Here is a 19,102-nt window from a genome sequence, read left to right as displayed (position 1 = left end):
AAACTCTATTAGGCCCTCCCACTTGGTCTAGTCATTCAACACCACGTGACTTTTCTGGAGTAAGATTTATTGGACACGCCCAGTTTTAACACAGGAAATGACGTTTATTTTCACCAACCTTTCACCTTTATCAATTAACAATCAATCAAGAACGAATTGCTGTTGGGGAACAAAACAAATAGATTATAAACATACTTTTGGAGAGCGTTAACTTAGTTGTGAACCCTCAATATTATGGCAACTCATATTTTATTGGTGAACCTGAAACAGGCAGTATGCTAATTAGGAAAAATAACGTCATTTCCTGGTTATCTCGGGCGCCATGTTTCCTTTCAAGAGTAGGGTGAGGATGATGATGTTGTACAAACAATAGAAGTTGGCGCCGAATAAGATATTGCATTTAGTAACAACTGGTCATTTCTTCTAAACTGAATATTTGTTTAGAAGAGGCGGTAGGTTTAACGTTCGGTTCAAGTGCATCGAATTGCGCGTGTGCTGCGGTGACAGTGAACAGCTCGCGCCTCTGGATTGGTGAAAGTCGAGAGACACCAAAGCGCGAGCTCCCTCCTCCAGTACGCGAAAGGTAGCTATACGTAAACCTATCACAGAGGACAACTAGACCTCGTCTTTGATAATTGCGACATGATCGTTAGCTAGCTACTTCGCTAACATTTATTATCTGACCAGTAACTTCCACTTGAGTGGAACGTTGTGCATGCATACATATAACGTTAACATTTTGTTAGAGCCATGGCAACTTTCCGTGTAGTTAGCTTGCTTAATGATCAGCTTGAATGTTATCCATCATTCATAGTTGGCATAGATTTCGTCTAGTTCTCGAGCGAATTCGCTCGCTAGCTACGTTTCGTTCATCATTGACTGATGCCCAGCAAGCTATTTTAATGCACACCGCTACTGAAATGAAAGGATTGACGATTTCCTCAAGTGGATTAGCTAGCGAATTATGGCAGCAGTAGCGAACTTGCTAGCTGTCGATCTTAACATCCAGTTTGCTAGCGTTACCGTTACCAGTTTATTTTCGGCGAATTGGTGTAACGTTATATTAGCTAGGTTTATGTTGATGACGAACTGACGTTACCAGACAATTTAGGTTTGATTGCTGTGTAATGTAGCTAAGCCCATTTGTCATGAACTGTCATGAAGGCGAGATGTAACATTATATCGGATGTCTAGGCAGTGACTGCTTCAACTTTGCCAGACGCTGCAGTTCTGGCTCGTTTCATTTTAATCCCATCACATACCTTTATTACACGAAAACCTCACTGAACACCAGATGCATCCAAACTCTTTTAAATATAGTCTTAAGTTTTTCAAATACGATTGTAGCATGTTAATTTAGCAAAATTAGTGTGCAAGCTGACAGTATGTATGTGTGCCTGGTAAAAAAAACCCAACATTTTTATTATATTTTAAATGTTACAATTGGATTTTTGCATAACGTTATCATCGTTGGCAAGAGAGTTGCAATTTGCCGGATGACAGGACGTCAGGGACTTATTCTGAAGAATTTTAGCGCAGATCCGGGTTGTTAAAGGATGGTGGAGGACCTATAGAACCATATCCGCGCCAAATTTTTGAAATGAAAATGCAAACGTTAATGTAGCTAGCTAGATGTGCACTTTAGAACGTAAATGCAACCATATAAAGTCTACTTTATATTATATTCGCCCTCTACAACACAACCCTGTCAGAATTTAATGACAGTGATAAACCACATTTGAATTGGCAGTTTCTTATTGTAACCAACTTATCTTGAAATTATAATTCAGTTGGCCACTTGTCATTTTATTTTCATGTTTTTGAGGTGCAAGGGTGGCATGGCATTGCATCTGTTTGCATGATCAAAAACCAAATTGAAAATGTAATCCCTCCTTTTCATTTTCAAAGTCAAAAGACCTGTCATTCAATCTGTGTAGGCCACAAAGAAAAGGATGTTACTGTACAATCCAGTGTAATGTCTGCTGCTGTAAATACTGGCTAGCAAGAACTGCTAAGTTGTCCTAAATGAGCTAACTTTGTTAGTTAGTTGGCTAGCATCAGCACCCATCTTTGGTGAGAGGCAATATTTATAATCCATGTTGCTTTTAGTACTGTGTAAAATTTGTGATCAGGTTTTTTGCTCTGGTGAATGTGTGTATTTAGCTATCGTAACCCATGAAGCCTGTTGATGGTACACCTGACAGTGGTTTCTTGATGTACATTTACAATTGGATAAGTCAGTTATACTTTAGAAAATATTTCCTTACCCTTAACTTAGTTCTAATCTTAACCAATTTGAACATCGTTTTTTAATAATTTACATGCAATTTACGCTTAGTCAGTTTTGTCCAGTCAGTTCTCAAGGTACTTAACCACAGGTTATTTTAAAACTTAATACCCCAACATTAAGCTACTAATTTCCTGAGATTTGTACCAGTTTCAGTATTTGTGTTTGCGTGAGCTGGCGATTGGAGCAGTGGAGGTAACAATTGTTTGAGCCTGGATTTTATGGAATTGTAACATGCAACACATGGATAATGGAAAAAAGGCGAATGCTTGTTTCGTCATGTATTGGACCTGTTTCTTTAAGTTTGGTTTGTTTAGATTTTGGGGGCCAATTAACCAGGTCCTGGTATTCTGCTAAAAATAGTATTCCGTTAGCTAAGGGATACTACCCTAAGAAAGAGTCAGTTATGAGTAAATAACTGCCAGACTTATACGAGGACTAACTTGTCAAAGTAATGTATCTATGGACAATTTATTTTTAGTTTAGAAACACTTCATTGAAGTACAATGGTAACGGATGAAATAATAGTCCTTGTTGCTGAGAAAAAGAGTTTTCGCAGCCTAAAATTGCCAGCTGTGACTAAAAGCTAACTGCATCGCCAAAGAAAAGTTCACTAGCTCACCATCGCCAAATGGAAATATAAAGGCTATTAACTATGTTAGCTCGCAAAATGAGTGCAAGCAATTTCTATACATTTGACGCTAAATTCCAGACTTCAGTGCCATGCAATTGAATGGAGTATGGTTGGCCCTTCCTATTTTGAATTTGTATTAAAACAAAGCTTTCAGAGTTGCGGTGGCGCATGGCAAAAGTAACGGACCTTGATGCAGGCACACTGAGTCCCAGTCCTACCAAAGCTGAGTTTAGCCGGCTCTCGTGGAGCAGGATCATTTGCTCACCACTATGCTAGTAGTAGGATCACTGTGCACAATAGGGCACCAGGCACCTCAGAATAACCGTCACAGGCAAGATGATACGGCTTGAAGAAGGTGTGTAGTTTTCAGGATTGCTAGATCCATCTGGGTCACCGAGGGACAAGGTTGTCGATGGTGTATCCTCAGCTAATAGCAGTAATTGGAATAGATAGATAATTGGTACAATTGGCTGCCAAAATGTTTTTTTTGGTTTTTTTTAACAAAATTAGAAAGGGGGAAAAAAAAAAATCTTAAAAGAATGTTAAACAGGCGTGGTCATGTGCAGTATTTTCATTCTTTCAAGGTTCACAGAATGCAAAGATCATTGTTCCACATTAATATGTGAAAAATAAAGGAGTAGGGAGTCAATTAAGGAATGGGTTTCGACTAGATTAGGCTGCAAATTTGCCTGGCATTACTTTTTCTCAAAATCTTGACATCCTTTATTTCTAGACGGCTCTCATCTCGTAGTAAGGATTCATAAACCAGGTAGTCTGTCTTGTGACGTGGTGCTCATCAGGTAGGTTTTTATTAGTTTAAGTTTAGAGAAGGACCTCTCGGCAGTGGCAATGTTTAATACAATTTCAGCTCTGTAGCAACGTTGGGGACATGTTGGACTGGTGATTAATGAACAGGGTTTGTGTAATATATTTGAGCAGTGTTCTCTTTGCACTGAGAACTTGGATGATAAGCCTTCATACTGCCCAACGCATTTGCGGAGGCTCGCTAAAAGCTCACGCGGAACAGAAATTAAATTGGTTTTCATCTTGTCGGCCTGAAAACATGAAAATGGCCATTTAAATTTTTGTTATGGATAATGTGGCTACAATAAGGAACTGCTATTTCGAATGTGAATTGTCATTTAAATTGTGACAACAGGGTGGTGTTTTCTGAACAGAACTTTGCACTTACAGTTTAAAATTGTCAGATGTGTGTGTGTAAAGCGGGCGTTGGCATTTTCATTTGATTTATGTTTTGGTTTTTGTCCGCATTGAATTATAAAAATAATAGCTGATGTAGGATTTTCATTTCACTTCTGGTGCAGATACGCTTCTATTGACTAGGAAAGGTTGACCAGTTTATTGGACAAAGAGGGGCCTGCTGTTCTGTGTTATGCGGCCGAGACCAGTGCAGGCATAGCAGTGGTCACACAAGCCCTTTGGAATGCAGAACATTTGAAAATATGGGTTTTGCACCAATTCACTTGCGTTGTGATGAAAATAAAATGTTTTGCCTTAATATGCCAACTCACAATAATGGCACAATAAATATATGACGTTCATAATTGTATTATGACAGTTGCAACAGAAGTGGTAGAAGCTCATGTTTTGGTATTCTGATCTAAATGATAAACCCTTGGACCAATATGTTTCATTTATTGATGTTGCACAAGCTACCGGGCCCTAGACGTGATCATGAACAGCAGTACGTACCAAGATGTATAAATAACAAAACAATGCACATTGTGTTTATAAGATTTCCATTTTCATTTAAAAATGAAACTTTTGAAGGTAATTCACTTATGATTATCTGCTTATATAAGTACATGAATCATATAATATTCAGTATTAAATATTAAGTGTTTGTATATGAGTTTATACAGTTAAAATAATTCATTTTAATCATAATGTTGTGCCTAATATTACATTATTAGAAAATACTACCGCAAGTTAATTCTGATACTGTAGTAGCTAAAAAAAAAAGTTTTTCAGTGTAGCAGAATATGCATCTAAGCTAATGAAAGTGTTTTCATTAATTCAGCTGGCTACAAACCTGAAAGCGTTCTGTTCTGTTCAGCCGCTTCCCTTTGAGGAGGAAACCACATTTCTAAAATGGAGCACTTTGTAGCTGTAGGAGAGAGGTTTAGGCTCTAAAAATGAGCCTCTTTTGATAAAGACTCTTTTGATCGCTTGCTTCTGTTAGCAGAAAATACTGCCAACTTAAAACTCTAGGTAGCGTATTTGCCAGCCTTATTTGTTTGTCACTCATTTTTCACTGTAACATAACTAATATGTGTAAAAGTATGAATGTATGTTTGAGTATAACTCAAAGGAAAAAGTTTTTTTGAATTATTCTTCCATTTTGTTTGTAATTATACATTGTAGTTTCCTTTATTCTTTTTCATGTGAATTATACTTGTCACTGATGTTATGTGGGGTTGGGATTAGAGGAGTAAGGAGTGTCTATGCTGTCTACTTGTGACATCATTGGCTGGCGCCGGTTTGTGGTGTAGTTTCCTAAGGAAAATCGATCGGTTAGTTAGTCTTTAAATTAGGACAAAGTCTGGTCATATACTCAAATCATAGTGCTTTAAAAAAATTGCTGTGTGGCTTATTGTACAACGAACCGATTTGAAAACATGGATTTGCTTTAGCTGCCAAGAAAACCGTGGCTATCTACCTAATCCCATCCAGCATGCAGTCTGTACTAATTTTGGAGCCAGTTGTTGTGAAGCCCTGAGTACAAATGTCTGAATGTATCATTTTTGATTACTGTTCCATTTCTTGATATTGACACCTGTTTTCCTCTTGCAGGTAAGGGAAAATGTTGCAACTTCCTGTTGGAAATTTGGAAAAAATCAGAAAATCAAGGAAACGAGTAAAAGATGTTCTGTGTGATGTTGGACTTGGGAATTGCAAAGACTTGTTAAATGTAAGAATTTGTGGTATATACATAGTGTAAGCAGCTGGCCCCAGTTCACCAGCATTTATTTTTGATTATTGTATGATAGTGCATAAAATTTAAATTATTAAAACTAAATTACATATTAACATATTAAAAGTTAAAATTAACCAGGCTATATTTGTATAGATTGCTAGTACAATGGGATTGAAGATTGAACTAGCCGAAATGCAGTGAAATATTTCCTGTAAGAAAATGAAGGCACAAGACACAACCTCTTCAGGCTCAGTGGAAGGGATTTGATTGAGGTTTTTTAATGGAAATTCACCATTTTCAGGTTTAGTTCAGGTTTAAAAAGGCTGATAATGCAGAAAATATCTTTCAAAGACTTAGTAGAAGTTGCTCATAAACCCTTTGGTATGTCATTTTTCTAAATTAAAAAGGGATGTGTCCTGTTGAAATTCCCTGTTAGTTTATTCCCTATTAGTTTACTATCCTATGTCTGTGTAACCCTTGTGTTGTCTTCATATTGTATATATGTTTGCACCTCATGCCCACAGGATCATAAATGACTTTCTCTCAATACACCCCCTGTGATGAAGCCTCTTTTTTTTATTTTAAACCCTAAGTCAATGTTTTTAATGTAGAAATGACCACTGAATAACATTTTTTTAACTTGACAGTCCAGAGAGTCTGCCACGCTTGTTTTTACTACAAATTGCACGACACGAGAAATATGTAACGCATTTCAGGTACTCGTATAGTAGCCTGAATATTGTAAAAATATAAAAATATTCATGGAATTGCTGGAGCTCATGCATTACATTTTACCATCATTTTGGGGAAAATGCTTTATGCTGTCAAAAAATGTTTTGACAGTTTGATCAGCAAATGTGGGTGTTGGCGGGACAGCAAGTGTTAATATTGTCATTTTGAGTGGTGTGCCATGTGCTGTCAACTGCTGACTTGTATCAAATGGTTTTCTGTCCTTAGGAAAACATAATTCTCCAATCACAACTCATTGGCGGTTCCTGTAGTTTAACTTGATCCTCTTTTCTCTGTCAGGAGCTCCAGAGCTTTGATGTTGGAGATGAAGCCTTTGATAACACAGACTGGTTTGACTTCACTGAAGGATACCATGGGAAAAGGAGAAAAAAGGTATACTGACTTAATTGTATTTTGATAATGAAATATGCTATGGAAGATTTTTGACATGTTTGTACACACAATCTGTGTCACAGTAGTTTATATATTTTATGGATTGAAGCCACACCATGGTGGGAGTCAAAATAACTCCTTACAGATGAGCCTATGGATCTACCGGCAAAATGGCATAATTGTGTTGTGAATTAACACAGGCAAAATTGTTTGAAAGCCCAACCATTATTATTTTACATTCTTCTGGATTGTGAAATATTTACTTTGCATGACCGGGTATGTATGTGGGAATGATTCAATAATTTGCCTACTGATTGTCATGAACTATTTTTCTAAAGTAACTAATTAAATATTAGTAATAAAAAAATAAAATTCCAATTTCAAGTTAAATGTCTATAATATGACCTGTGGACCATGTTATAGTATGCAAAGTACATGCACAGAATGCTCCTGTACTTGATTTGAGGTTGATTGCCTCTGTTTTGTCTCTTCAGTGGCACTACCGCACACGGGGTCTCTGCTGCACCTTGTGTAGGTTTTCGGCACGCTCCTGGAACAGCTACAGGACCCACATGCTACGCTATCATGAAGAAGAGCAGGACATTGGCGCACTGGCTGTTTGCTCTTGTTGCTCATTTGTTGCCCATCCCAAGGTCGTCATTGAGCACTTCAAGACCTTCCATCCTGATTCAATGAAGAGCCCAAGTGCTCCCATCCCATCCGCAGGGGCTGCGAACACAAAAGGTGTCCCGGTCATGGTTGAAACCACTGTGACTGGAGACAGGTACTCATGTCGAAGGTGTGGGTACCAGGATTCATTGATTTACTGCATTAAGAAACATGTATTTGTAAATCACTACTCCAATCTCTTAAATCGCTATTTTGGGCAGCGGACAGATGCTGAGATAAACAGCGCTAATGGTGCCCGCACCTCCAAGTTTTACTGCAAGGTATGCAATGTGCCGGCTGAAAGCTCTGACCATTTGATCTACCACATCTTGACCTCAGAGAAACACAAAGAATTGGAGATTCATATCAAAGCCTTGATATATGAACACAGTAAATTTGGCAAGAAGTACTTGCAGCAGAAGCTCCCAAGTCTCGCCCCCAAGGTCATCCAGCAAAATGTTTACAATGTTCCGCTGGTCCATGGGGCCAACACCTCGCAGCTTGGAGGCACGGTGGCTAGACCCCCTTTTTCAGGCACTGTGCTGCGGGGCACCCCAAGCAACACAACCACTGTGGTGTGCAGCCCAGCGACTGGTCAGGCCTTCCTCCCAGGACAGACTTCTACTGTAGTACGACTGGCCAATGTAGAGGCCCAAAGCTTGATAAGAACCGGTCAGGCAGTGACCACTCTGAAAAATGCCCAACTCCCTAAGGGAATTTCCGCGGGGGGTGTGGCTACTACCCTGGTTCGGGCACCGGTTGGCACATTGCTGCCAACTGTTTCTCAAAATGGACCAAAACCACTGCCGATCACTTTGGGTGTCCCTACACAGACACAGCAGCCACGACAGGTCCTGCTGCCCCCGGGTGTTCAGGTCAATGTCCAAGGTAAGCTGGCCCTGCGAGGCCCTGGACCACAGCCCCTCCTGGTGACACAGCGGCTCCCAGTAACTCAGTCCACCTCACGTGGCACTGTGCTCACCACCCAGTCACTTTTCAGCCATCTGATCCCCACTGGAAACAAAGTAAATGGCCTTCCCACCTACACTCTTGCACCTGTCCAGGTCACAGTACCGGTCCAGTCCAACAGTGCCCAGGTGACTGGTAAAGGACCCGTGGCAGTAGTTCAAGGCAGTACTACAACCGTTACACCCCAACTAAACAAGCCACCAGCAGAGGCTGCTTCTAGCACCACTATTGTTTCAAGTACCACTGGGTGCGCACTGACCCAGAAGTGGGTATCCTGCCCTGTTTGTAAGGAGCTCTTCCCTGCTGATGTACACAAAGTCCATATGGAGACAGCTCATGGGCAGGTTCCAGTGACGAAAAAGGCCAGGGTGCATGGACTAGCTGCTCGGGCTCCCTTTTTGAAAAAGGTGAACAGTAAAATTTTAAGGTGTTTGACTTGTAACATTTCTCTGTCAGGAAAGGGACTTTTTGAACACCTATTGCATGGTCTGAAGTGCTTGCATTGCCCCAAAATGTTCTATTCGATTAAGCAGCTCCTGGAGCACACGGCCAAGGAGCATAGCACTTCACGGTTGGCTAATCGGAATTTCATGAAACAGGAGTACCATCTTCACATTAATGATCATGGCGACCTTCTGGTTCCACACTTTGACATAAACACAACTGCTCCCAAAGAGCTGTTGGGAGACAAGGAATTGAACCTTGCGCTGGTCACAGTCTCTCTTGACCTCATCTATGTGAAGTTGCTACCTGGTTCTGCTCAACCTGTGTGCCGCGCACCCATTAAAACTGTCCGTGCTGATTGCCCCTTCTGCCCTGAGAAGCCACAGACTGTGGAGGATTATGAACTCCACCTGAAGATAAAACACCACATTGTGCCCACCATACATGCAATCTTGAAATCCCCTGCTTTTAAGTGTGCATACTGCTCTGGGGTATATACCGGGAAGACCACACCCCAGGCCATTTCCACTCATGTGCAGCGATGTCGCTGTGCACCCAAGACTGCCAAGGATGTGGAACGATTGATTAACCCTGACCCCAAAAGACAAGTAGTTGCTGTGAATGGGGGGGTCTCGCATCCTGCTGCTTCAAAAATTGGGCTGCCTGCTTCTGAGGCAGAGGCCCAGATTCAGAGCAGGCTTGAGGCAGCAATGAAGGCAGCATTGGAGGCTAACAAACAGGAGAGGGATGCCAGAGCTGCCAAACGCAGCCAGTTGAGATACTCGCAAGAAAGCACGGTACAAAGTGAGGGAACTCCCATAACATCAGACACCACTGGCAAGGAAATGCTCCCCTTTGATGAACGAAATAAATTTCTCACTGACTACTTTCACAAGAACCCCTATCCGAACAATACAGAGATGGAAACATTATCAGCTCGCCTGTGGTTTACCAAGACCGATTTGGCCGGTCACTTTGACGCTAGGCGCTCCAAATGCATGCAGGCAATCCAAAAGCACAAGACTGTGGTTCTGCTGGGGTTCAACATGACCGAGCTGAAGAAGGTGAAGCATAACGTTCAGATCCCTGTTAAAGAACCAGAAACGTCTGCTGAAACGCTCTGCGTGTAATGTGTGTGAAGAGACTCCATCACGTAGAAGTCAGTGTGCTTGGATCATGCCTTCCTGCCATGCCATAAGCACTCGATTAGATGTCAATAAGTTTTACTGAGGAGAGACTATATTTGATTTTAAATTATATTTTGTAGAATTTAAGGCAATACTTCCTGGCCAATAAAATCTATAACATGAGCATCTTATTCAATGCCCCAAGTATGTAGACCAATAGGAATGCATTTAGAAATGGAAATATATATATATATATATATATGTGTATATATATATGTATATATATACTGTTGAAAATGAACATGTGTAAATATGAATATGCATAAATTGCGCTGGCTGTGGGCTTGATTTCCTTTTCATGTGGAACTTTATAGGAAATAATGGCTCATTACAAGAGACTGTTTAAAGAATGAAGGGTCCCTGGCCATCACACTTGGTTGGCTTATTTTGTTATTCAGTTAAATTTTGTGTATATATCCAGTTTTATACATGGATTTGTGTTCTTTTTTGTGTTGTTTTCACAAATGCAAACTACTTCAATATATTTCAGATTTGTACCTTTTATTCTTTATTTCAAGTGTCTGTTCAGTTTGATTGTCCTTAATGTTCTTGTTTTGTCATTTTTATTTCAAATGATACTGTATTCTGAACTGAGACATCATTGATAGTATCGTTCAGTTTATATAGTAAAGAAATTAAAATTACTTTGAAATATGGACGGATTTTCAGCCATTATGTAAACGCCCTGTGTATACTATTCACAGTATACTGCATATGCGTATTCTCTAAAAATATCGAGTCAAACATATGCCCACATACATTTTTATAAAAATATGTCCCAGTATAACTGGTTTATCTGTAAACACAAACAGACACAGACATTGCAATGCCCAGGTCAGGCATCTTAAATGCCTGTAGGACCAGCATGCACATGCTCTTCACCAGTGTTTCTTATTTGTGCTGTAATTGCATGCACTAGTGTGATGCAGCAAATATTTTTCATTTAAATGGTTTAATAGCATTTTTGATGTCTAAATTAAACTTGGCATATTGACAAAATTTAAATATATGGTTTTTAAAATTCTGATGAGGATCTGCAAATGGTTTGATACATGTTTAGTCTGCATTTATATCATGCACCACACTGAAGAAGCTCCACAAAAATTAATGTCCATAGCCTTTACATGACATTACATTAATGGCATTTTGGCAGACGCTCTTATCCAGAGCGACGTGTCCCAGTCATGTACCTTAACCGCTACGCTACAGGCCGCCTTGTGGTGTTATGACCACATTCAAGGTTACATTTGATATGTAAACTGAAGAAATCAAGCAGGGTCTGAATCGAGATGGGTGGATTGCCGAACAAAGCAGCAATGGCAGCTACTGTACACTATGGCTCTACAGTAGGCTGCCTGACAACACTTCGAAGGCATACGTTTTGATGGCTGTTAGGGCTCCATGAACATGAGTTTTATCACTGTGTTCAATTCGGAATTTTACATTGATGGCTTTCGTTGTATACACTCACTAAGCACTTTATTAGGAAGAGTAATGCTGTACTACTTATTCATGCGATTATCTAATCGGCCAATCATGTGGCTGCAGTGGAATGCATAAAATCATGTAGATACGGGTCAGACGCTTTAGTTACCTCGGTGATTTTGACCGTGCCAACATGACCGTTGGTGCCATATGGGCTGGTTTGAGTATTTCTGTAACTGCTGATCTCCAGGGATTTTCACACACAACAGTCTCTAGAGCAGGGGTGCACAACTTCTGTTCTTAATTATTTAATTGACTCAATCATATCTTATCTGAGGCGGCACGGATGGTGCAGTGGGTAGCACTGCCGCCTCACAGCAAGGAGGTCCTGGGTTCGAATCCCCGTCGGCCGGGGCCTCTCTGTGCGGAGTTTGCATGTTCTCCCCGTGTCTGCGTGGGTTTCCTCCAGGTACTCCGGTTTCCTCCCACAGTCCAAAGACATGCAGGTTAGGCCGATTGGAGAGTCTAAATTGCCCGTAGGCATGAGTGTGTGAGTGAATGGTGCGTGTACCCTGCAATGGACTGGCGACCTGTCCAGGGTGTATTCCTGCCTTTCGCCCAATGTATGCTGGGATAGGCTCCAGCCCCCTGCGAGCCTGATCAGGATAAGCGGGTTCAGATAATGGATGGATGGATGGATATCTTATCTGACATGTGTATGAGTACCGGCTACCGCTGAAGACTGCAAATCAGCTGTCAGCAAATGAAAAACAAGGCAATTGGTTGGAACAAAAACCAGTACGCTATGCACCCCTGCTCTAGAGTTTACTCAGAAAAAACATACAGTGCGAGACAGTTCTGCGGGCAGGAACGCCTTGTTAACGAGAATGGCCAGACTGGTCAAAGCTGACAGGAAAGTGAGAGTAACGCAAATAAGCACACATTACAACAGTGTTATGCAGCAGAGCATCTCTGAACACACAACGCGTCAAACCTCTTAAGTGGATAGGTTACAGCAGCAGAGGAAAAAAATAAAGTCGAATTATAGCAAATAAAATTCTCATTGAGTGAAGTACTCCCTAATGAATATGATCGCGTGAAATACACCACGAAAAAAGGCACGAAAGAAAAACGGGTTGGGATTTGGTGAGCTCAAGGTTGTCGAATACATCTGTTATCATTTGGTTTTCCCTGTGAATACTACATATCTCAAGCCCAACGGTGGAGCACAACGCATGTCGACCATTTCCTATGAAGACGAGTCCCGACAAAAAACATAGCCTACATTACTACTTTTAGTGGATACTCCGAAGATATGGTGGCAATATTGCAAACCCTCTTTAGAATTAAAATGATGGGAATGAGTGTTTTCTATGGGTGCTTATGTGGGAGTTAAAGGAAATGCTAGTTCACATTTGCAAAGCAGTAGGCCTAAATAAGAATTATGTGCATAGAACGGAAGCCTTAGCAAACAAATATTTGTTTTATTTCCGTATCTTCAAAGAGCTAAGTTAATTCAAGTAAGTCAAATGTAGGCTACGTTTTTTTGTCCACCTCCATTCCAGTAGGTGGTGGCAATGCACTTGTGTGTGTTTCTAACAACCACGAACAAGAAGAGGAAGACGATATATGCTAACGGATATTAAGCACAGAACTGTATACAGGAGTTAGCTACACGTTAGCGAGTTGGTCATGTTCATTTCAGTAATATCGACCTATTTAAAACAATGTATTTTTCGCCAACAATGCAGGATACACATTGGGAACAAATATATCCAAGAATCTACGAAAATGCATTGCCACCAGATTCTTCACAGAAGACGAGAGCTCACCTCGACACAAAACGGCATGCTTGTTTTAGGTTATTTGGGCAGAGCGAACATCCACACATCTTGCTTTCTGTATCGCAAAAATCTATTCAAGAAGTTCGCAAATAAATCGAAGTAAGTTGGCTTTAATGCAGGCAGCACCCATGCATGAATCTCGTAGGATTAATCTCCATGTGTGGTTTAACCTGTATGCGTTTTTAGGTTTTATTAACAACGTTTGAACAATTATCAAGCCGATGAATTGATAGTTATATATATATATATATAGCTGCTAATAAAACTTTCCACAAAGCAGTGGTTGCATTCCAAACATCATTTCAACAATTGAACTTCTGATGAATACATGTGACCAGTTCCTATATAACTGAACTTGAGATTCAGTTGGATGTATACTTTGAATATTACAAAATAAACACTAAATATTCTGTACTTCTAATCTGTCATTACAGAAAGAAACTGTGGTATGAATCCCCTACTTTCGGTCCTAGACAAGTAAGTTTAAATGTTATCATCAAATGTTCCACTCCTTCCTGTTGTTGCGTTTTATGTTTTAATCAATATTAATTATATGTGATAGATTTCGCCTTCCATTCAGATCGGCCCCTTACAGCACACCCAACCAAAGAAACGAGATGCGACCAAGCGAACGAGAATCCTCAACACGATTTTGTTCAAAGCTATCAGTGATTTTCTCAATTCATATGAAATCGGTGAAGAAATCTACAACCTCAATGTAGAAATTTCCAAGGTAAGATGATGCATCCCTGTCAGTGACATGACACACAATCCGGCTTTAAACCATCTCACACACGCGATGGTTACCTAAATATCGCTTTTAGGTTTTTACACTGATACGTTTGAGGACAAGGCACAATCACAAAATGTTAATATCTTGACATGACATTTTAATAGCTGCTGCTTTTGTGCTTACACAGCAATTCCAATGATACTGTCACTAAAGTCCATTATGTCTTGATTTGCCTGTATATACCTTTCGGGGCACCCTAATGTTTGGGACCCATGGCTTCACAGGTGTTTGTAATTGCCTCCATAAATCCCTTATAAGAGAGCTCTCAGCACCTAGTCTTTCTCTAGTTTTTCGATCACCTTTGGAAACTATTATTGCCACCAGTTGTGTCTATGAAAGTCAGAGAAGCCATTATGAGACTGAGACTTCTGATAGTGCTGATACAGGCAGGTTCCAGAAAGAATCTTCCATGGTCATGCCTACCCTTTAGATACTTATGGAGTTCATGAAATAATTGAACGATATAGATTTCAACGGCATGAAATATTATGTTTATCCAACCTTCTTGACCAAAATCTTAGGTCAGTCACTAACAGGAGCATGACCTTCTTGTTTCAAGTTTCCCTTTACAAAAAGTAGGGTACATAAACGTTTTAAGTATATGCTGTTTATGCCTACTTGAACTCTATACATTTTCACATGTTTAAGTTGGCAAATTCACAAAACGAATTTGTTATTTATTTAATGTAGCCTAATATGTAGGCCTACATGTAGCCGATGCAATTTATTCTAACATCTGCGTACTAAATATATATTGGTAAATAAGTGCTTGCATCCACAGCCTTGTATGCATGTATGCGTGAAAGTATTTTCTGTCCTTTGGTTGTAACAGGATTTAAACTGAATATTGAACAGACAAACCCAAATCAAAATTACCAAAATCATAACAAAAACTCGACAGCTGCGGCTGCTGAATGCCAGGCGTTCAATTGTGGAATTGGCTCCATGAATCCGATCAATGTCTCCCTGTAGACAATTTTTAGATGGCCTTTTTAGCTGCAATGAGGCCAGCCAACCATACACGTTTTTGAGTTGGAGATAAATCAAGTTTCAAATTGCCATTCAATATTAGTACTCGTGGACAGCATGGAATATCTGTGTTAACAATATTGGATAAAGTTGCTGCCACTTGACTCCACAACTGATTTGCATTGGGGAAGGTCTGTTCCCCAGGGGTTTGTTTATTTATTGTTTATATGTTCAGACATTATGCACATAATATTACACCACTATAAAATAAATACTCTACTCTGTCATTACAGAAAAACTGTGGTACATAATAGGTCATAATAGGGCCTGTAGCGTAGTGGTTAAGGTACATGACCGCAAGGTTTGTCCTAAACGTTGAACAAATGACAGACTATATCTTTCTTCATTTGTTTCTGAATGCATTCTTGATTCCTGCAGCTTTGTAAATTAAAAAAGGCTGACTGCTGATGGGGCCAAAACAAACTGCAAAAATCCTAGTTTTTAATTCTTATCCAAGAAAAAAGGGTGAGGGTAGAAGGGAGCGTGAGATCGACAGGCAGATCAGTGCAGCGTCAGCAGTAATGCGGGCGTTGCGCCGGACCATTGTAGTGAAGAGGGAGCTGAACCGGAAGGCGAAGCTCTCGATTGACCAGTCGATCTACGTCCCAACCCTCACCTATGGTCACAACCTTTGGGTAGTGACCGAAAGAATGAGATCACGGATACAAGTGGCCGAAATGAGCTTCCTCCGTAGGGTGGCTGGGCTCAGCCTTAGAGATAGGGTGAGGAGTTTGGACATTCGGAGGGAGCTTGGAGTAGAGCCGCTGGCCCTTCGCGTCGAAAGGAGCCAATTGAGGTGGTTCGGGCATCTGATCAGGATGCCTCCCAGGCGCCTCTCTTTGAAGGTTTTCCGGGCACGTCCAACTGGGCGGAGACCCCGAGGTAGACCCAGAACCCGCTGGAGAGATTATATATCTCTCCTGGACTGGGAACGCCTCAGGATACCCCAGGAGGAGCTGGAATGTGTTACTGGGGAGAAGGACGCCTGGAATACCCAGCTTAGCCTACTGCCACCGCAATCTGATCTGATAAGCGGGTGATGATGGATGATGGAAAAAAGCATCAAACTTTTGAGATTCGGTTGGATTTTTATAAAAAGTACATTCATTCTTTATGCAGTTCTCATAATTGTCACTTAATATTTTGTTTCCTTCTGTTGCTGCAAGGTGTCATTGCCGTCTGATTTTTCCAACTGCCGCATTTACTGGAAGACCAGTGGGACATTTGAAACAGACTGTCAAATTCAGCAACTATTGGACAAATGTGCCCCTCGTCTACGGTAATGCCTGTTTGAGCAAGCAACGTGGGCTCTAGGAACTGCACTGGAATATGTTGCATTTACAATAAAGCATGGATGTTTCAGCAGAACATATTTTTTGAATTGCTTATTTACCTTTTTTGTAAATAGGTTATTTAGTAGGTTTCGATAACATGAAAAGATGTCTCCATCTTGTGATTTATGGTGGGCGATTTAACGAAGCTAATCGATAACTGTATCATGTAAGCCAATATGAGCCAGCTTCCTTTTTACATTTTGGGCACCTGTTACTTTCCTATTCATTATTTAAACGTGCACAGTGAGTACATCCATTCATTCAGAGTATTTATTAAACCACAGTTCAAAGATTTACAGTTTTTCCAAATGTATCAGTGGGAAAATAAAATATGCCTTTGATGTTATGTTACTATGTTACCTGAACATGAGAGCTGGAGGTCTAAAATTGCCCATTTTGCAACCTCTGATACTGTTCACTGGTTAAAATGTACATTTTCATGTTACTTATGTACCCAACTAATGACTGCAAATGACCATCTTAAAAAAAAAAAATAATAATAATAAAAAAACATTTTATTAGGCATTGTAAGAATACATATTATATTTATATAGGATTATATTTATCTGATTTGTGAATGATTGTAACATGGCATCCCTCAGTATATTGCATTGTTTATTTTAGCGGGTGTCATGTTCATCATACACTGACAACGCTAACATATCAACACTAACATTTACACCTATAACTGTGTTGTAGGCACCTTCTCATTTCACACCATGTTCTGGGCAGTGTACCTGCCTTGGTATTCCTGAGAGACAAAGAGTATGCTGCCCTTGTTGAGGTACAGTATGGCTTTTTTTTTTTTTCATTTTTTACCCTTTATTTCATGCCTGAACTAAATTCCTTGCGTACATTCTTAGTGCTGTCACTAAGTCTGTTCTGAGTAAAGTGAGCTTTCCCCTCCAATACCAGATAGAAAATCTTCTCAAGATAGCTGACTTTGGTGAGGAAGAAAATGCTGAGATCTTGAACAACAATGTGAAAGATGGAGGGTGAGCATCTTTTTATGTTATCTACTTTTGTTTTATTTCCATGGAGCTTTTGAAAGGAGCGTTATTTCATTTAACGTCTTTATTGATGCAGTTTAATGGCAATACATTTTTGTTGTAATTATTTTGTTCACATGCATAATGTGAAGAACAATGGAACAAGTAAGAAGGACCATGTTGAACGTTAAATGGTGAAATGGCTCATGCACAAATGCACACGTTTTTTTGGCATGTTTCAACACCATGACATACAGTAACTCACAGGCACTTTTCCAAAAAAATGATTAATTGCTATCCACTTGGCTAGAGGGCTGCATTGTTTTAATGAACCTTTAATAGATGCTAGAGGCAGATGCCACCTGCCATACACTGTTAGAGAGGTGATGTTCCAGTGACGTCCTCATTTTCCCTTTTCTCTTTATTTTGGTGGAAAGTCCATTCAGACCAAAGTCCAAGAGATCAGTCTTATGTATATTTTCACCTACTCTTCGTAAATATAAGTTGAATGTTGTTGAGACACAAAGATTTGTCTGAGGAAAATTATTAGGATATTTTCCGATAGTTTCACGACTGTTCAACTCTGACTTTCTTCAGGGAATCTGCCCAGGCCGATGCTTCAGAGCAGTCTGTTCCAGCGAAAAGAGCGTCTCTGTTTGGCATCGATCACGAGGCCCTGAACAGACAGATCCTGGATTACAAGCAGCGGCCTCCAGAGGCCTGGCGCATGAGCAGCGCACCAGCACCGTCAGTCACTCAACAGCAGCTGGACGTGCTGGGGGAACTGAGGAAGCAGAAAGTGATGGAAAAGAAGAGGAAGTCCAGACAGCCTGCTGATGATGACATCACGCCTCGGGCTTACCTGCAGGCCAGGTACGACCAGGAGACAGACACTGAGAAGGGGGAGCATCCAGAACATGACGATGAAGAACTGCATGTGCAGGACGGCCTGGCAGGAGATGATCGTAGATCATAACTCGAAAGGATTGACTGGGTCATAGTGACTTAAAGGCTTTTTTTATTTAGTAAATGCTTATTTGTAATGTATAATTATCATTAAAAAGAGTGCTTGTTGGTGGTGGTGTGTGTGTACAGAAACTGACATAACTGCCACCTTGAACTTTGAAAAGCAATACCAATCAAGTATTTAAAAAAAACAAAAACAAACAAACCTTGCACTGTTCCTCCCCACAATAAAACATTAATGAAACGTTTTCAGAAATATGGTTTGGCTATAATTATGGGCAGATCAGGAGACCTCAATCATTCTGGAAAAGGGATACTAGTTGGGCCACATGTTGGGGGGAAACTTCAGCGATGGTCTGCTTAATTTGCAGATTCCACAAGGGGCAGTGTAAAGTTGTAATTTTATGCAACTCTGAGGGAAAACCTGAGGGTGAGAACATAGCCCATGATAATGATGTGCATTAGTTAGAGG

General features: G+C 40.3%; 2 protein-coding genes across 5 annotated transcripts; both read left to right on the top strand.

Moving 5' to 3' along the window:
• Window positions 1-330: 330 nt before the first annotated feature.
• Window positions 331-10,980, top strand: adnp2a (ADNP homeobox 2a). Of its 3 annotated transcripts, none has more exons than XM_061254345.1 (4): window positions 331-583; window positions 5,736-5,853; window positions 6,889-6,981; window positions 7,476-10,979. In XM_061254345.1, the coding sequence occupies exons 2-4, from the start codon at window positions 5,746-5,748 to the stop codon at window positions 10,191-10,193; spliced, it is 2,919 nt and encodes a 972-aa protein (XP_061110329.1). In that variant the 5' UTR covers window positions 331-583; window positions 5,736-5,745; the 3' UTR covers window positions 10,194-10,979. The 3 variants fall into 3 exon arrangements, with proteins under 3 accessions (XP_061110329.1, XP_061110348.1, XP_061110339.1); XM_061254355.1 differs by lacking the exon at window positions 331-583 and adding an exon at window positions 4,604-4,712 and having other exon boundaries at window positions 7,476-10,980; XM_061254364.1 differs by lacking the exon at window positions 5,736-5,853 and having other exon boundaries at window positions 7,476-10,978.
• A 2,221-nt stretch (window positions 10,981-13,201) lies between these two features.
• On the top strand, window positions 13,202-18,874 carry rbfa (ribosome binding factor A). Of its 2 annotated transcripts, none has more exons than XM_061261499.1 (7): window positions 13,202-13,618; window positions 13,954-13,996; window positions 14,100-14,252; window positions 16,508-16,620; window positions 17,375-17,459; window positions 17,591-17,670; window positions 18,262-18,874. In XM_061261499.1, the coding sequence occupies exons 1-7, from the start codon at window positions 13,368-13,370 to the stop codon at window positions 18,638-18,640; spliced, it is 1,104 nt and encodes a 367-aa protein (XP_061117483.1). In that variant the 5' UTR covers window positions 13,202-13,367; the 3' UTR covers window positions 18,641-18,874. The 2 variants fall into 2 exon arrangements, with proteins under 2 accessions (XP_061117483.1, XP_061117476.1); XM_061261492.1 differs by having other exon boundaries at window positions 13,252-13,618; window positions 14,082-14,252.
• The last annotated feature ends 228 nt before the right edge of the window (window positions 18,875-19,102 follow it).

Source organism: Conger conger, chromosome 1 (genome assembly GCF_963514075.1).
Source record: "Conger conger chromosome 1, fConCon1.1, whole genome shotgun sequence".
Lineage (NCBI taxonomy): Eukaryota > Metazoa > Chordata > Actinopteri > Anguilliformes > Congridae > Conger > Conger conger.
Note: the sequence above shows the minus strand (reverse complement) of the source record. Positions and strands in the feature narration are given on the sequence as shown.